The 20193-nt window shown below is 32.9% G+C and overlaps 1 protein-coding gene across 1 annotated transcript; it reads left to right on the top strand.

Annotated features, from left to right (window-relative positions):
* Nucleotides 1-9874: 9874 nt before the first annotated feature.
* LOC126601436 (transcription factor MYB93-like) lies at nucleotides 9875-11449 on the top strand. The gene is made up of 3 exons (XM_050268152.1): nucleotides 9875-10044; nucleotides 10166-10295; nucleotides 10531-11449. Exons 1-3 carry the CDS (start codon nucleotides 9912-9914, stop codon nucleotides 11303-11305), a joined length of 1038 nt encoding a protein of 345 aa, XP_050124109.1. The 5' UTR covers nucleotides 9875-9911; the 3' UTR covers nucleotides 11306-11449.
* The last annotated feature ends 8744 nt before the right edge of the window (nucleotides 11450-20193 follow it).

The raw sequence follows: 20193 nt of genomic DNA, 5'->3' as shown, positions 1-20193 counted from the left end.
CATATCAAAATGTAACTTATAAAGTTATAAATCATAATAAGAGCACAATTACTCAACCAAATACAAAGCATGATCATACTGATATCCTAAATCGACAAAGCTATTCGATGCCATGTTTGCTTTTCTATAAGTATGTTGGAATATAAGACTGCAAATTTGTTGGGAAAGATGCCAAGTACCTTGAATAATGATTTGTATGCAAGCTATTGTTGAAGGCGATGGTTTGTATGCAAGTTATTGTTGAAGGCGATTCCAAGATTTGGATTAAATAAATGAATTGAAGTTAATGGTTAGGATTAAACAAAAGTGTATAAGAAACTAAAAAATTGTGTGTATATTGTTTCCGCTTGTAAATTCTATCTAGTTTCTTTTTATTTCTTTTGTGCATTCTATTATTCGTCTTAAGTTTGTCATTTTCGTTCTCTCTTTTAGGCCATTAATAGCCAACATTTTATCTCATAAACCCACTTCCGTACGTAGACTTTCACCTTTTTAATCTATATTTGGCAATATTTTGATCACTGTATCAAGTGCATGCTATAATTCTTGGAGAAATAAATAAATAAAAAACAACGGGGTTAAAGACACCAAAATATTAAAATATATAATTTCGTAATATAGGCCAATGTGATCTAAGTGGGACTAGAGGCTAGTTTGCTATTATTGTGCCTTTAAAAAATATTAATTTTATTGTGTTGTGAGAATAATCGGTTGTTAAAAGAAATAATTAAATGTTTTGTAAATTATAGTAATTGTTTATAATAAAAAACAACAACGACAAAGTATTTGATAAATTTTTATGTATGAATATAATTATTGTAATTATGCAAAATAACCAAAAGAGACGCGATAATGAATTTTATTTTATTCTAAACGTTGTCCTATTTAATAACCATAAAAAAAAACAAATAAAAAGTATATAAAACTAATTCTTGTCATCTTCCTCTCGAGGACCTCCACCCACCAACTCCTCCATCAAAGCCAACATCCCACCTCGCCACAATAGCTCCACCATCACAATTCTTCAATAAAAAAAATAAAAAAAAATCATGTATCCTAATTATATCCTATTCCATCTCCTGCACTCGTCACCAAGAGGTCGTGACCTCAGATCTGAAGGGAAAAAGAGGTCGCAATTGTCCAAGGGGGCCGATGTGAGGAAGGAAGATATAGGGAAGGATAGAGAGAGAAAATTAAAGTAAGAGGAGGGCAAAGTTAGGAGAGTTGGCGTCTCGGTCCTTGCAACGAAATGTCACAGATGGAAGGGAGACATCCAGTGGGAGACAAGGGAGAGATCCAGTTGGGAGAACATTTAGGTTTGATACACAGAAAGGGGACGATGGAGAGTAAGGGAGAGTAGGATTGCCATATACAAAATGTTATTAAAAATACTGTTCATCCATGTTTTGCAAATGAAAAGCTTGTTTCTGAAAGCAGCTATTAGATGCTTTCACTTTCCTACTAGGTCTGGCAAACGGGTCGTGTATATCGTATTCGTATCGTTTTCGTATAACACCTGTTATCTTAACGGGTCGTGTCGTGTCACACCCGTTATCTTAACGGGTCCTTAACAGGTCGTGTCACTTTACTCAACGGGTAAAGTGACCTGACCTGTTATGACCCGTTAAGAAAAATATAATTTTTTTCTTAAATTTGCACATATCACACATTGTCACATAAATATTACTTCAAAACATTAAAACACATTTTTCATTTAAGTACTACATCTACACTTGAAAATAAGAGCCTAATAAACAAACATCCATACACTACTAGTCTATTACAAAATATTAAATGTGCAAGGATATGCAAAATGAAAGAGTTTTTATTTTCAAGGTTGTGAAGCCTTTCTCAAAAGTTTAAACCTTACCAATGGAACTCAAAGCTTGCATGTTATTTCTTTTACAAAATCCTCAATTTTCATCGATCATCATGACATAAGATTTTGTGGTATCCACTTGTGAAAATATTTTAAATTTACAATCAAATTAATTCATTGTATTCATATAGGATCAAGGAGTGTAGATGTAAAAAATCATCAAAATCGGAGTTAAAATAACCGTTAAATCGTGATTTTTTGTTTATAACCGTCGAAAAGTTTTGTCCCGTTACTTGATCTCTGAATGTTTGTTTTTTCCAATTTTTGGCATATGCGATCTCAAAGTATATACAAATATGTTTGACAGTTGGATCGTTGAAACTAGTTTCGTAGAATGCGTATCCCATCAAAACAATAAATTCACTAACACTTACGAGTTTATTCATACTTTCATTAAGTATAATATAAGATTTTGTGGTATCCACTAGTGTAAATATTTTAAATTGAAGATCGAGTTCATTCATTGTATTCATATAGGGTCAAGGAGTGTAGTTGTAAAAAAATCATCAAAATCGGAGTTAAAATAACCGTTAAATCGTGATTTTTCATTAATAACCGTCGAAAAATTTTGTCCCACTACTTGATCTCTGAATGTTTATTTTTTACTATTTTTAGCGTATGCGATCTCGAAGCATATACAAACAAGTTTGATAGTTGGATCGTTGAAATTAGTTTCGTAGAATGCGTATCCCATCAAAATGATAGATTCACTAACACTTAAGAGTTTGTTCATACTTTATTAAGTACTAGCCTCTCCGCACGTACGCACAGACTAACGTGCGTGCGAGAGGCATTTTTGCATCACGGGCGCTACGCGCCCCTAAAAGTGTATTGTGCTAGTTTTTTTTTTTCATTGTAGTTGTCAAAATATATTTTAAATGTATTGTGCAAAGAGGAACTTTTTCTTTACCATGCACGTCCTAAAAAGTTGTCATGTTTTTCGTTTTCACTTTGCGTAAAGTAATGATTTAAATGTTATCAGATGAAAAATTAAACAAAAGAAAAATCAAAAGTTTCTTAACAGAATGTGCTTAGGGACGGACGGTAATAGGTTGTTGATACAAAGAAAAAAAGACAAATTACTATACTATAAAAGAAGAAAAGAAAATGATCACAAAGTACTTTTTTCTTGGCAACTTCGTGAACAGAAAGAAGCAGGATACATAAGGGCAAAACAATCTTCTTACTTCTACATAAAAGCAAAAGAACTGGTATTATATTAGTATGGCCGGGGAACAAATCCAATTGGAAGTTTATACATGACTATAATTATAAGCAAAGTTTGGAATTCACAAAAATTGCTGGGCAAATACTAAGACTGCCATTTCAAAAAGTTACAACAAATAACTTTGACAAATTAACAAAATAACTTTGACAAATTAACTACAACTAAATTTAGATGACATTCGACATATGAAGACATATGAAAAATCAAGAACTCCATCCTTTCTTATGTGCGATACCGAAAATCGGAAATAGTATGAGAACCTGCAATTGGTGTAATGAAGATTTCACACACCTTTTGACGAACGGGGGTGGAAGTTTACAACGTCACCTGACTTCAATTCTACTGCAGACTCGGTTAAGCACAAACACAAAAATTCAAAATAAAAATTGATTTGAAAAATAGATAACTTTGTACAGCACAACCCATAAGAAAATAGATATGAATTAAGAAATGGATTTGGAGGCTTTACTCGATGACCTAATGGAGAACTGAAAAGATATTGCAAGCTCTTCTTCATGTCGCACGTAGCCTGCTGTGAAGTAGAGCTTTTATCATGGGTGATGTGAACAAAGGAATCATGCACACTCCGTTTTTGATATAAAATTCACTGAATCTAACTAACTAATGCCTTCAATGTACCATACTAATTAGTAAGTAAGTCAATAAACTACCATTTGAGAATAAATGATTCAACTGTTGTTATCCAACATTTTGAAAACCTCTCAATGGAAGATAAATTTTCCAGAGCTTGAAGTGATTTTTCAAAGTCAAATCCTTCTTCGTAAATCTGCAAAGAAACAAAGACAATGAAAAGAGTGAATCGGCACATTTTTACAAATTAAGGTCGATTGCAAGATTCGTGCAATCAGAAACTGAAATATCCAATAATATAAGAAAATAACAAAAAAGTTGTAACGCAATAATGGAAGTAACTAATATCCAGCCATGTGCTATTAACATGTTATGAATATGAGAGATTCACATCAGAATTACCAGTGGAACAATTACCAAACGGCTGTGAACAATGAGCCGGTGTAAATACAACTCTTATATAGGCTAAATGAATAATGAGATTGCTGTAAAACCCAAATAAAAGGAGTTTATGAAGGGACCAATTAGGACAATTTAGGAGAGAGGACTCGGTTGTTGCATGTGAATTGATATGATAAAAAAGACAGAGACAATAGAAACGAAAATGCCACTCAAACACCCAATGGCATTGAGATCCTTTGTAAATGGGTTGAAAAGCCTCATCACCTCTTTATGCTGCAATTCAAAAAAGCACGATCAGATCTCATAATTGAGTCGCAATAGAAGAATCTAGGGGACTAAAAAATTTCCCAAAAAAATTAAAACTGCAAAAAAAAAAAAAAAAAAGAAGGAAACAAAAATAATATGTGAATACGTGAGATGATTGAAGAACTAATGGAGGAAGAAAATGAATGGAGTTTTACGTTGGCCAAAGGTTAAGAGGGAGGAGCGGAGTTTGATGCAAACTGGCACGGGCAATTGTGAAAGAGTGGGAACGTGTTGTATCGGTTGTGAAAGAGTGAGAACTGTTATCAAACTACCCTTTGGGATGATGAGTTTGGTTTTTTTACCAGTTTGTCCTGAATTTTTTTTTTTTTTTTTTTGGATTTCAATTGTGAAGAAAATAAAGGGGCTTTCTTGGCATTTCTGAATACTTCACCAAACTAGTTTTCTCCCTTTATATATATATATAGATAACATAAGATTTTGTGGTATCCACTAGTGTAAATATTTTAAATTGAAGATTGAGTTCATTCATTGTATTCATATAGGGTCAACGAGTGTAGCAGTAAAAAATCATCGAAATCGGAGTTAAAATAACCGTTAAATCGTGATTTTTCGTTAATAACTGTAGAAAAGTTTTATCTTGTTACTTGATCTCTGAATATTTGTTTTTTTCAATTTTTGGCGTATGCGATCTCGAAATATATACAAACATGTTTGACGGTTGGATCGTTGAAACTAGTTTCGTAGAATGTGTATCCCATAAAAACGATAGATTCACTAACACATAAGAGTTTATTCATACTTTCATTAAGTATAACATAAGATTTTGTGGTATCCACTAATGTAAATATTTTAAATTGAAGATTGAGTTCATTCATTGTATTCATATAAGGTCAATGAGTGTAGTTGTAAAAAATCATCAAAATCGGAGTTAAAATAATCGTTAAATCGTGATTTTTCGTTGATAACCGTCGAAACGTTTTGTCTCGTTACTTGATCTCTGAATGTTTGTTTTTTTCGATTTTTGGTGTATGAGATCTTGAAGCATATACAAACAAGTTTGACGATTGGATCGTTGAAATTAGTTTCATAGAATGCGTATCCCATCAAAATGATAGATTCACTAACACTTAAGAGTTTATTCATACTTTCATGATGTATAACATAAGATTTTGTGGTATACACTAGTGTAAATATTTTAAATTGAATATTGAGTTCATTCATTATATTCATATAGGGTCAAGGAGTGTAGCTGTAAAAAATCATCAAAATCGGAGTTAAAATAACCGTTAAATCATGATTTTTCATTGATAACCGTCGAAAAGTTTTGTCCCACTACTTGATTTCTGAATGTTTGTTTTTTACGATTTTTGGCGTATGCAATCTCGAAGCATATACAAACATGTTTGACGGTTGGATCGTTGAAATTAGTTTCATAGAATGCGTATCCCATCAAAATGATAGATTCACTAACACTTAAGAGTTTATTCATACTTCATTAAGTATAACATAAGATTTTGTGGTATCCACTAGTGTAAATATTTTAAATTAAAGATTGAGTTCATTCATTGTATTCATATAGGGTCAAGGAGTGCAATTGTAAAAAATCATCAAAATCGGAGTTAAAATAACCGTTAAATCGTGATTTTTCGTTGATAACAGTCGAAAGTTTTGTCTCGTTGCTTGATCTCTGAATGTTTGTTTTTTACGATTTTTGACGTATGCGATCTTGAAGCATATATATACAAGTTTGACGATTGGATCATTGAAATTAGTTTCGTAGAATGTGTATCCCATCAAAATGATGGATTCACTAACACTTAAGAGTTTATTCATACTTTCATTAAGTATAACATAAGATTTTGTGGTATCCACTAGTGTAAATATTTTAAATTGAAGATCGAGTTCATTCATTATATTCATATAGGATCAAGGAGTGTAGCTGTAAAAAAATTATCAAAATCGAAGTTAAAATAACCGTGAAATCGTGATTTTTCTTTGATAACCGTCGAAAAGTTTTATCTCGTTACTTGAGCTCTGAATGTTTCTTTTTTGCGATTTTTGGTGTATGTGATCTTGAAGCATATACAAATAAGTTTGACGGTTGATCATTGAACTTAGTTTCGTAGAATGCGTATCCCATAAAAACGATAGATTTACTAACACTTAGAGTTTATTCATACTTTCATTAAGTATAACATAAGATTGTGGTATCCACTAGTGTAAATATTTTAAATTGAAGATCGAGTTCATTCATTGTATTCATATAGGGTCAAGGAGTGTAGTTGTAAAAAATCATCAAAATCGGAGTTAAAATAACTGTTAAATCGTGATTTTTCGTTGATAACCATCGAAAAGTTTTGGCTAGTTACTTGATCTCGAATGTTTGTTTTTTACGATTTTTGACGTATGCGATCTTAAAGCATATACAAACAAGTTTGACGATTGCATCGTTGAAATTAGTTTCGTAGAATGCTTATCCCATCAAAATGATAGATTCACTAACACTTAAAAGTTTATTCATACTTTCATTAAGTATAACATAAGATTTTGTGGTATCCACTAGTGTAAATATTTTAAATTGAAGATCGAGTTCATTCATTGTATTCATATAAGGTCAAAGAATGTAGCTGTAAAAAAATTATCAAAATCAAAGTTAAAATAACCGTGAAATCGTGATTTTTCGTTGATAACTGTCGAAAAGTTTTGTCTCGTTACTTGAACTCTGAATGTTTGTTTTTTTGTGATTTTTGGTGTATGCAATCTTGAAGCATATACAAATAAGTTTGATAGTTGGATCGTTGAAATTAGTTTCGTAGAATGCGTATCCCATAAAAATGATAGATTCACTAACACCTAGAGTTTATTTATACTTTCATTAAGTATAACATAAGATTTTGTGGTATCCACTAGTGTAAATATTTTAAATTGAAGATCGAGTTCATTCATTGTATTCATATAGGGTCAAGGAGTGTATAAGTAAAAAATCCTCAAAATCGAAGTTAAAATAACCGTTAAATCGTGATTTTTCGTTGATAACCGTCGAAAAGTTTTGGCTAGTTACTTGATCTCTGAATGTTTGTTTTTTGCGATTTTTTGCTGATGCGATCTCGAAGCATATACAAACAAGTTTGACGGTTTGATCGTTGAAATTAATTTCGTAGAATTCGTATCCCATCAAGTTCAATAGTATATATATATATATTTATTAAGTAGATTTAAATTTATTTATTTTGTACATATAACACTTCAGAAATTGAATGATATATATATTTAAGTCGATCCAATGGTCACCAATTTTTAATATGTAATTTAATATATATATATATATATATATGTATATATAATTATTATAGTTTTTAGGGGTATAAAATTGTTAAATTAATATATATAATTATTATAGTATTTTTTTAGGGTATAAAATTAATATTTTGCTTATCGTGTATTGTGTTACCCACGTGTATACCCGAACCAACCCGTTATCTTAACAGGTGCTTATCGGGTTACCCGATAACGACCCGATTCCTTATCGTATCGACCCGAATACCTGTTAATTTTGTATCGTGTCGTGTCAGGTTATCAAGTCGTGTCAGGAATTACTGGGCCTAATGGCCATAATTTGGAAAAAAAGCAGGGCTTGTTTTAGTTACCAAATACAAATTAGAGCCCAACTTTTTCACCCCTGTTTATAAAAAAAGTTAAGGAATCCAAACCAGTATTAACGAGTATTTAACCTAGCTATTTCTTAATTAGCTTTGGTTTTTTCTTCTTTTCCTGAGAGAAAGTGAGAAAGGTGCAATGGTGAAGGCAAATTGAGACGAGAATAGTGAGGATATATATTGAGTTCATGCGTAAGCTGGCCAAATATTTCAGAAATGAGAGGCCCCATCTTCATTTTTATACGTGACGAATATTATTATGAGAACCATGCAATCAATGACGAAATAAGGGCCTTCGTTGCGTGCATGGAACGAGTTCCTCCAACTACCAAATGACGTGCCACCTGTTCCCTGTTTGCTGACTTCTAGCTACTAATTACTAATATATATTCAGATTTTTCTTGCTTTTTTTCTTCTCTTTTGAGAACTATTATTAGCACTTTAAATTTTTTATTCTATACTCCTTATAAATGTATTTTTCTTTCTAATTATAGAAAGTTTGAAGTGATAAATAAGATTTTTGAAGTGCTAATAACAATTCTCTTTCTTTTTTGTGATCTTTATTTCTTCTCTCCTTGCACACTATTTCAGGTCTGTTTGAGATAGTTTTTAATAGCGTTCAAAGCGTTTCATAACAGCAAAAAGCGCTTTAGACTACGTTTAATAGAAAACTTTTAATAATCTTGTAGGTCACATAAGCAATTTGTAGGCGTATTTTCGTAGGAACCACTTGAAATTTTTAATAAATTTTTGGATGAGTTTTTGAGAAAAGAAGTTTTATCTGTTTGGAAAGTTAATTTATTTTATTATTATGTAGCGTAGTTTAATTAGTATTTTATGGCTTTTTTTTGTGGGCTTAAGTTTTGCATCCCTAGGATAGGGGTTTTGCTTACTTGCCTATTACAAATTAGGATTAGCTTATATATAGTATGTTTTTGTATTGAATTGATACATGTTAGTTAAGATGTAATCCTCAACTTAATTAATCTCGTTTATTTGTTTTTCGTTTAATAAAATACTTATAACCAAAAGTACTTACTATAATTTATAGAGAAAGAAGATCACAACTCTTTACAGATAAGGAGGCTAACAAAATTCTTAACATTGTAGTCAAATACCTTTTGCCACTTTTCATTATATGGCTAATGTTAAAAGAGGCAATAATGATCGAGTAAATAAATTTGTGCAAAATATTTGATCAAATATATAGCATATAAGTGTGTATATATGTTCATATGTGTTGTGGGAGACCTGCTGCATTTCGTTATTTTATGTGCCTTTTCTCTTTTGGAATATACAGTTCAATTCAAGGAAAGGGAGAGCCGCCACACTTACACTTGATCAAAATATATTGCAAGTTTAATGGAGATAATTAAAGCTATAACCTGCTCATGTGATATTTTCCAATTTGTCGTAGGCCACAACACCATCACAGCAGGCTTTGGTGAATTGAGCACACTAGCTATGAAATTATGAATTATAAAATCCCTTGATCGGGACGAGTAAGATATTTGAGGTAATTAAATCACACTGTTTTAGTCGCTATATATGTCTGCAGAGTGGGCCATTTATTCATTACCCAAAAAACCATGGTCCACTTATGATTAATAATCAAGACACACACAATGTCAAAACCAACATAATCATATATCTAATGTTTAGAACTGGAGAATGCAAACAGCTTAGTCATAGGAGTAGAGGGTGTATTTGTCATTTCCAGAGGAAAGAGGGTGTAGTTGTTTTGCTAGCAAATAGGAGCGTAGCACGTCAGTCGACCTTCGATGTGATTGGAGGCGACAAGAACATGGTGTATATAAATAGAGTGGTCTGTAAATTATTAATAGTAGGATTGAAGGGAGGCAAACCAAATCTTCTTAGGTAAAGAAAAATGGGAAGATCTCCTTGTTGTGATGAGAGTGGCCTTAAGAAAGGCCCTTGGACTCCTGAAGAAGATCAAAAACTTATGAAATACATTCAGAAAAATGGCCATGGAAGCTGGAGAGCCCTTCCAAAACTTGCAGGTACGATCACATAAAAATACACGCACTTCACGCACTTCATTCTCTCTCTCTCTCTCTCTCTCTCTCTCTCTCTCTGAGTCAAGTGGTTGATCTTCTTTTCTTTCTGTTAATGTATGTGCAGGGTTGAACAGATGCGGCAAGAGTTGCAGGTTAAGATGGACAAACTATCTTAGGCCGGATATAAAGAGAGGGAAGTTTTCTCAAGAAGAAGAACAAACAATTCTTAATCTCCATTCCATCCTCGGCAACAAGTAATTTCCATATTTTTTAACAAATTTAATTGATTATTTGATATAGGAAAAATCTTCTATTGTCAAACAATCTAGCATGTTATATCGAGACACTATTAGTCTATCAAGATCGCTATTAGGTAGATAGATTATTGTTTTAGCATATATCTAGCAAGATAATATTTCCAATTTATACATATGTTTCTTGATGTATAAACAATAAACTTACCCTTTTTATTTCTTGGTTCTTGACAAGATGGTCAGCAATTGCAAGCCACCTACCCGGTCGGACGGACAATGAAATAAAAAATTTCTGGAACACCCATTTGAAGAAAAAGCTAATTCAGATGGGTTTTGATCCGATGACTCACCGGCCCCGGACTGATATCTTCTCCAGCTTGCCTCATCTTCTAGCTCTTGTCAATTTGAAAGAGCTTCTAGACCATGGAAGCAGTCACCAATCCAGTTGGGATGAACAAGCTTTGAGATTACAAGCAGAAGCTGCTCAAATGGCTAGGCTTCAATACCTACAATGTCTCCTCCAACCTAATAACAATTCCTTTGGAGCTGCTACCCCAAACAACCTAAATGACTTTACTGACATGGAGACCATTAATCTTTTGAATTCACTCTGTTCATCTCAGCTGGATATTCAAAACCCTACTGCACAATACCCTGTTGGTAGTTTTCAACCAGTAGTCCAAGATAATTCAGTCCCTTTCTCTCATTTGCCTGACTTACAAGCCTATCCAACACCACCAAGCAAGGACATGGTTGATGATCAAGTTCCAGATCAATTTACTGCAGTTTTGAGCCAAGATGAAAGCTCTCCAAATAATCCATGGAATATTCCTTCATCTTCAAATACCACTCCATCTCCTACTTCGGTGGCTCCTCCCGTGACAGTGACAGAGACTTCAGTAAGCAACAACATGGGTGATGCTTGCAGCACTTCAAGCTATGGAGGAGTGGCTACTTCAGCGTGGTCTGACCTTCTTTTTGAGGACCCTTTTTTCAATGAGATTGCTTAATTAGGTATATGTGTGCTAAACGCTTCGAATTGCATGATCACCAAACTTTCTTTTATTTCTTCTATTGGGTTACAATATTATCACCACTTTGATATCTGTACTTTCTGAGCATATATATATATATACGCTTCAATTTATGTATAATTGTAAGAGGAGTTTCGTTTTAGCTAGTAGCTATTAAACAATAAGTCAACTAAACTAGTTACATGTTTACTTGCAAGCTTGAGATTCATCTAAAAGCATGCATGAGTATGCAGAATTATTCGCTTGCATCCTTTTCTAATTGGAGAAAGAAACTTCCTCAGCAAGAATATGATATATGGATAACCGAACCAAACCAACATTCCTGCACATTGAAATACACATTGATCATTAATACCAAACATAGATGACGTTCCTGCATGTATAAAATATTATTATTACTATATCGTCATCAACATCATTGCTCGTTACTATTACTATTATTATTATTATAGGAACTATTATTAACACTTCAAAAATCTCATTTTACACTCCTTATAAGTGTAATTTTATTACTAATTATAAAAATTTTGAAGTGCAAAATGAGATTTTTAGAATACCAATAACAATTCCCATTATTATTACCATTATTATCATTATCCGCATTATTATTACCTAATACTTTGAAATCTGCATGATAACCACTGAGTCATGCATATGCATGTGCAGGGAATAATGAGTGAACATGGATTAGTATTATTTATTTGTTTTAATTACAACAATGTTATTTAGAGACACAAGACATGATATACTTTTTGATATTTTTTTAATATAGGTGGATATCTCACATATTATTGTATAATTCATCTCTATTATTAGATCATGTAGCAAATGTATTAGTTTTATGTGTCCAGTTAGATTATTGCATGATTAAATGTTTCAAGTTGGTCAACAACAAAATCATTTAAACACAAAACTAACACACTCTCTAATAGAGGTGGGCTCTACCTATTATACGTGAGACTCGTATATATATAAGAGATGCATCAATAAATATGTTAGTTGTGTGTCTAAATAGCATCACTCTTTGTAAAATATTAATAATCATATTTGAGTTTGTATTGATATGAATCTCTATCGATGTTAGTTAATTATATTATTTAAGTAAAAGAAGACACTAACCACTTGCTAGAAATCACTCCATAATGGCATTACATTATATATATCCCAGGGTCCAATCAAGATTTTGAAAGAGTGTATAAAATTTCATAGAAATCCAGATATATTCAATTAGATTTTATAGAATCTTTGATAGTTTTAAGTGTATTGATAAAATAAATAATTAAATAAAATCATTGCTTCAAAAAGATTTTGAAAAATTATTGATGAGGGATTTTAAAGTGTATTTTGACCCGTAAGAAATCCAACCTCTCCTCTAGGATTTTAATGGAACTTTTCCACGTATAATCCACTATATCTACAACCACCATTTTGCCATTAACATATATCACCACTTCTACCATCATATAGTCGCTGCAACCAACGCTACCACCATTGTAACTACAACCATTGCCAGTGTGACAACACCTTGCCATGGCCGGCCATAACCAGTGGCAGAGTCACTAGCGGATCAGGACAGGGGCGAGCCAATTCTAAAGTTTCTTCATTTTGTAGCTTCTGTATGTGTGCTTTTGGTTGGATACTCTACATTCTTCGACTTATCTGTCTTTTGTTCCCAACTAAGTTTATTATATTTCTCTATTGACAAAAATATGTGTTTGACAATTCACCATTTTGCATGATATATATATACACACACACACATATGAAACCGTGCATATATGGAATAGGTGAAGAATTTATCTTGGAAGAAAATTTTCATAGCTGTAGTATTGAGCCATGATTATTAATTTTTGTTCAATTTCAGTGTAGGAACTTTTAAAGAGGTTCGATGTTTATGATATAATAATCTCAATATTAATTTTTTCGTGACTCTGTTACTCTCTTTTGATTAAAAATTTTCATTCCACTACAAAAAATAAACCTTTGTCTCTCATTAATTATATTATTTTTTGTCCCACTTTCTACGCTTTCTAATTATAACTCATCACACTCATCCTCCCACAACTTGAACTTACATAAAGAGTTGCTTGTGATTAATTTGGACCGAAAATCTACATTTTTTTATGTGTCATGTGCCATCCGGATATGTGTACATGGACACAGATTAGTGGTATGGCATTTGGATGTGAAGTATTGGACTTAACCCATTCTCTTTCGGTTTCTAGTTTTTCTCTTTTCAAAGAGATACAAAGAGGGAAGATATATGATTAGAACAAGGGATACGAAGGAGGGTCGAGAGATGGGAGAAAAGTAATATGGGGTCTTTAATATTGTACCTAATCACCATTTATGTATCATTCCATTTACACATAGTCTACTATCTTTCCACCTCACTCCATCCTTCATGCATACTCTCATCTTCCATAAATTTTCTCTTCAAAAAAAAAAAAAAAAAAAAAAAAAAAAAAAAGAAAACAACCGAAAAAGAAGATGTTTAGTAGCCAATCCTCTAATTGTTAAAGATTGAGTTAATATAATGAACATGAATCTAACAGTACAGAAAGACATTTTATTATTTTTTTAACAAACAATATTTTCTATACTACGACCTCTTATTTTATTATTGATTGTGTATATTGAGACACAATAGCATAAATATATATAATCCTGATGGAAGCTTCATAAAATTAGTTTCCATTTCCGAGCTATAATTGAGCATTTTTTTATATCCTTCTTCGATTTATGTTTTTGTTTTTGAAACTAATGAGGGGTTAAAAGTAATTCAGTTACATTCCTGATTTTCAAAATTTATAAATTAATTTCAAACTAATATCAAACAACACTAAATGTTAAAAAGATATAAAAATGAGAAAAACTCAGAATATAATTCTTTCTTAGAAAGTAAAAAAATAATAATTTCAAGCTCTCTGCGAGGAAACAGAAGTTTTTTGTTTTGATTATTAGTAGGAAACAGCAATGAAAGAAAAAGATGGACCCTGCAGAAACAAACATTTTATATCCTAATTAACTAAACTCTGATACACATATAAAACACTTTACTTGATCATGATGTTATCTATCAATTTATAGTTTAATAATCCATCTCTTTGAGTACGTTAAGATCAAGCTAGCTAGCCATTGACATATATTTCCATAGGCAGCAGCCACCAACCACTCTTATAGCTAGGAATCTGCTCTAAGTTTTCTTCCCTTCATCACAGAATTTCCATTAGCCGCCTTTACTTTTAACAGGTTGTCGAAGAGAGAAAGGTTGACCAAAGCATTTAGTCAAGAGAGTGACGAAAACGATTCTCAGTGATATGAGAAGACCACCCCATACAAGCAGTTAGAACTTCGGGAGCACAAAAGAGTTTTCAGAACGAAATTGGACAGATTGCTACCACAAATCTACTGCGTCAATTTTTCTGGCAACTAAGACATGACTGGAGCAAGAAATTAGTTTTTAATGTGTTTGTTACACTAAGACATTTGCGAAATAATATACCAAATCACGTTATACCTTTGAGTATTGTATTAACAAATATATATAGTTGGAGAGGTAGCGGTGTTTCAACATTATGTAACACTGCATTATTTATATCTGTGTGTGTGTCACATTTGTGCCTGATTATCGAAAAAGGCTTGGTTAAGCCATATTACTTTATTTTAGTAGTTATGAATTGCGACCTTAAAAGCTGAGATGGTTTAGTGTGGTAGTAAAAATTCGCCGTCTTCAGTCTTGATGAATTTGTACTTATAAAAAAATAAATACCTTTGATGAAGAAGCAAAGCCTTATGCGGGCGGGTCGCCAAGGATCTTCGATGCCTTGTCAGTAAAAGCTTACCAATAGATGGTGGAGAAGAGGTATTTATAAGGGGGTGGCCAGCCATGAGGTTAGGGTTTTGCCTTACATATGGTGACTTCCCATTGGCCAAGGTTGAGTTAGGATGGATGACGAAAGAATTATCCCAAGATATTAATTAGGAGATAATATCTTAGGATTATCAAATAAGTATCCTTGCAAGTGTCCCTTTACCACAATTATGGAAATGTGTTGAGCTATTGCATGACGGCGTGGGTTCAAATCCAGTATGTGGCAAATCTAACATCTAACCTAACAAAATCTATCATTTGGAAAATAAAATCAATTAAGTATGCTTGATTGATTATGATGAGGATCCCTTACTTGCTTGAGTTGATCTTCAAACAGAAATGAATTAAAGATATAATTTGGTGATTAATCCTACCTTTAATGCCTTTGACTTTTCCATGCCACAAGCAAGGGAGCTTAGTGATGTCGTAGGCAGATGGTCAAGCCTTCAGAGACGTTGAACTACATGTTGGAATATTTGTGTGTCATGCCCATTTAATGAGGGCAATCTCGTCTTCTTTGGAAAAAAAATTCACGTATCGTCTTCTGGATATTTGGAATTGTTTTTTGCTCCACCGTTAGCATTCACTCATGAGAGTATTGCTTGTTGTATAACAATATGTCATGACCAGGGATCACCTTAAAAAAAGGAAAACTAATGAAAATGACTTGAAAACTTTGAGTTTTAATGAAAAACCATACACTAAATGGGCATGACACACAAATATTCCATCGCGATCAGTGACGTTTGTAAAGAAGCAGCTGTCATCCGCTGCTTCCCTGGTTGGACCAAGAAAAATTGATCGGTTTGTGATTTTTGTGTTTGTTTTAGTTGTCGCCATGACTAATATTGATTTCTGTTTTCTTCTTCTTCTCAATATCCTTTGTGTAGCGTCCCCTACCGACCCACCCAAAACTCCATTAGACCCAGATTTCAAACCCAGATTGGATCCAAGATACTAGAAGACATTACTAGCAACAAATTACAACAAGAACAAGCTAATTTTACCTCCTCTTTTCAAAGGTTGTAGCTCGATTCCATTAGAGCAACTCTCACCGAGAACCCTTGCTTGGATTATCCTACTTCCCATTATAGAATGTAACATGCAATGGTTCCATAGGGATCCCCAGCTTGCGTAGGTCATGTATTTGGTGGGTTAGGGTCTCAATTAAATTGGAATTTGTGGTGATGGTGCTTGAAGTTCTTTTTGGCTATGGTGATTTAGAGAGAAGGCAGAGAGTTCGAAAAGAGAGAGAGTTTCTGGAGTGTTCATGGGGGAAAAGGAAAAAAAAGAAAGAAAAGGGGAAGAAAAGAGAGTGGGCTGGGTTTCAAACACAAAACAATGGTGTAGCATTGTTAAGTTTTATAAACAGTGTAATAAGTTTCATAAACAGTATCGTAAGTTTTCATAAACAATGCAGTAAGTTTCATAAATAGTGTCGTAAGTTTTATAAATAGTGTAGAAGTTTCATAAACAGTGTGAGGACGCATGAATTCGCACGTCAGATTTTTAATTTTTTTTTAATATTAAAATTATGTCCTTTTCATTAAAATTTAAGTTCTTTTGTCATTTTTATTAAAATATACGGGTTTTTCATGTAAATTTAAGTCTTTTAATTAAATAAAGTTATCGCATGATTTTTTATTACAATAAACTTAGTTCAAGCATTTTTCATGAAAGTTCCCTAAAAAAAAAACCAAACCACAGCGCCTTATTAGTTTTAGCTAGGTATTAATTATTACTATGCGAAGACTTAAGCAACGTTTTCCGTTTCTTATAGTGCATTTAGAAGTTCTAAGAGTTTTATTTGTTAAGTACTCAAGCTCAAAATTCAACTATATTTATTTTTAATACAATTATATATTTACAAAAATTAAGATCGTGGACTGTCAAACATGGATCAACCATGATAATTTGAATCGAATTTGCATCAACGAAAGTCAAACATAAGACTTTTCACTTATATGTGAAACAGAAATATTACTAAACTGCAGTGTTAAATAACGATTCAAGTTGAATTAAAAAAAAGTTTACGATTTGCAAAGGTGAAAAGTTGTTTATGAGTTTTCATAGAAAAAGTTTTGTCCAATATTGTGAAGCCGACACATCATGTACTCACAAATATGACTGCTATATGCAATATCTGTAACATCCCACATCATCCAGGGGAGTAGATCCTGTAAGCCTTATATGTATATTTCCATCTTTACCTAGCACAAGGCCTTTTGAGAACTCACTGGCTTCGGGTTCCATCGGAACTTGAACTTAAGCGAGTTCACACGAGAGCAATCCTAGGATGGGTGACTCACTGGGAAGTTTTCATGTAAGTTTCCAGAAACAAAATAGTGAGGGCGTGGTCGGGGCCCAAAGCAGACAATATCGTGCTACGGTGGAGTCGAGCTCGGGATGTGATTGGGGCCTGGGCCGAGATGTGACAATTTGGTATCAAAACCAATCCCTGGCCGAATGTGTGCCGACGAGGATGTCGGGCCCCTAAGGGGGGTGGATTGTAACATCCCACATCGCCCAAGGGACTGGATCCTGTAAGCCTTATATGTATGTTCCCATCTCTACCTAGCACGATGCCTTTTGGGAGCTCACTGAGAATATATATATAAGGCTTATCGTGCTACAGTGGAGTCGATTAAACCGTTTATTTTTTATGGTTTTCGTTTATTGAAATATCGTGCCTGTCTATTTTACTTTATTTTACTACAACTAAATGTCTAATTGATTTTGATTTTTCTAACTTTTGCATAGTTCATCTTTGATGAAGACTAAAAAGACAGACGAGTCATATCATTAATATAAAATTCAAGCAAACCCTACAAAGTTTTCTCAAAATAAAGACTATTTGAAGGATCTCTTATACTCTATTTAAGGGAGATTCCGCTCCACTACTGATGAAGTAGGATTATTTACAATATTATTGATAACCATATTGACAACATTTCGAGATACTATTGATAATATGTCACAAAACCATGTCAACAACTATATTAACATACTAACAAATGATATGAAAGATATAGATAACATATCGACGGCATATCAGTGATCTCGCTCCATATGTGAATAGCAGAGAGCAAAATACCCCTTCCGAAGATATAAATGTACCTGCTTTGGGCTTTAGGGTGATACAAATGTATCTATGTATATGTATACATCTCCAAGGGTTTAGGCAACTACATAGGTTTGCATCCCTTTAGGACCAGGACCACTCCATAACTTTCTCTTTTCGCATCAGAGTTAGGTTTGAAAAGATTTATATTTGACTAAATCATCATTTATTTATACTTATTTGTATATGATACTAATTAAATAAGCGACAATGAATACGTACTAGGAGACTTAGAAGTACACTGGTAGATTATATATATATATATATATATATATATATATATATATATATATATATATATATATATCAACTTTAGCCTTGTGCTTTCCTTCCAACTGCTATTACAAATAACCGGCCGGTTCTGGTAAATTTTTGAAACTTAAAAGCCTTCAAAGTCAGCTTATTCTTTCATGTTCGTAACTACAACGCATGCAAAAAAGAAAGTTCTTGATATATGCTTACGTATATATATATCAATGTTTTAGAAGAAAAACACGAAAATGTCTTTCTCTGTACCAATTTTCCGAAATATTATTGTTGAGTTCAGCTTTGTGGAGAAGGTCTTCCGGATCCTAAACATTCCATTTCATTTGTGTTACTTTAAGGATCCTCCTAAAATAAAGAAACAACAAAATTGAAATCCATTTAATTAATATTTTAAATAATGATATAATTTACAAAAAGAATGAGGATTTTAATTAGATTAAGTCACATAATTAATAAGACTTTCTAAGGTTCTAAAAGATGTTAGACGCTAGTTAGGCGGCGGGTTGGGGCCTAGTGCCTAGGCGGCTAGTTGGGACTTAGTCGGGGGCCTAGGCGGATTTAGGTAAATTTATTATATATTGTGTAAATAAGTGGCTATTTATACATAAAAAAATACACATAATTTTATGGTGATACATCAATTGCAAAATAAAATGACATACATATTATAAAGTATTAGAACATATTGCAAACATCGATAACATGCATAATGAGTGTTTATCCAAGTATTCAATAAGTCTCTTACATTTTATTGACAAAATAAAATGCAAAATGAAAGTTATGATTTTGTGTCTAAGTGAGAGTCACGACCTATGCGAGAGTAGGCCTAGGCGGGCACCTCAGCGGGTACTTTCTTAATTTTCAAACGCTTAGGGACTAACAAGGTGATGGCCAGCCGCCTAACACCTAGGCAGGGCCTAGGCGGCGCTAGACAAAGATTTTTAGAACAATGGGACATTCATAATCATTTTATACTGAACTCATCATTTACGAGAGATAAACACAAGACCTTTTATTCACAGACGAAAAGGTTTACTAACACATTCAAAACCCTATACAACCCTAGGTTAAGGGCCGAGTGAAAAAAAGTATATTATGTACTTTGTGAGTTGGATCCCACATGAACTTCTTTCTTTTTCTAAAAAAAAATTATTTATGTCACAATAATAAGAACAACAATTGACAATAATTGTCACCATAATCTGTTTAGGTGAGAATTTGTATTAAATATGTCCGTACAACAATGGTAAATATGTCTCATGCAAAATTTATATAGAAGCAAGCTTGATGCGTAATTTTCCTTGTTGAGTTCGGACTTTGTTACTTTTTCTAAGATGGGTTTGACTGCTATGCTTAACTGATCCATTAGCATCACTAATAAAATGTAAGCCATTTCCTTTTCTCCACTGCTACAAGACTAATGGATGCCGTGTCGGCACAATCAACATCATATGCTGTTTAGTTCATCTGTAAGGTAAACTTTTAGGTGTTGGGGAAAAATGCTTGGAAGCCATTAAAGTCAAGGCGGTTATGCTTGCCAAAAGCAACATCTCTGAAAGGCTAATTAGATATAATATATGTTCGCATGTTGTACCCTAAAAA

This window comes from Malus sylvestris, chromosome 15 (genome assembly GCF_916048215.2).
Source record: "Malus sylvestris chromosome 15, drMalSylv7.2, whole genome shotgun sequence".
Taxonomy (NCBI): Eukaryota; Viridiplantae; Streptophyta; class Magnoliopsida; order Rosales; family Rosaceae; genus Malus; species Malus sylvestris.
This window is presented reverse-complemented; position numbering and strand designations above follow the sequence as displayed.

Coding starts and splice junctions, on each gene's coding strand:
- LOC126601436 (XM_050268152.1), top strand. CDS start 9,912: ATGGGAAGATCTCCTTGTTGTGATGAGAGTGGCCTTAAGAAAGGCCCT. Junction 10,045..10,165: donor AGCCCTTCCAAAACTTGCAG/GTACGATCACAT, acceptor ATGTATGTGCAG/GGTTGAACAGATGCGGCAAG. Junction 10,296..10,530: donor CATTCCATCCTCGGCAACAA/GTAATTTCCATA, acceptor GTTCTTGACAAG/ATGGTCAGCAATTGCAAGCC.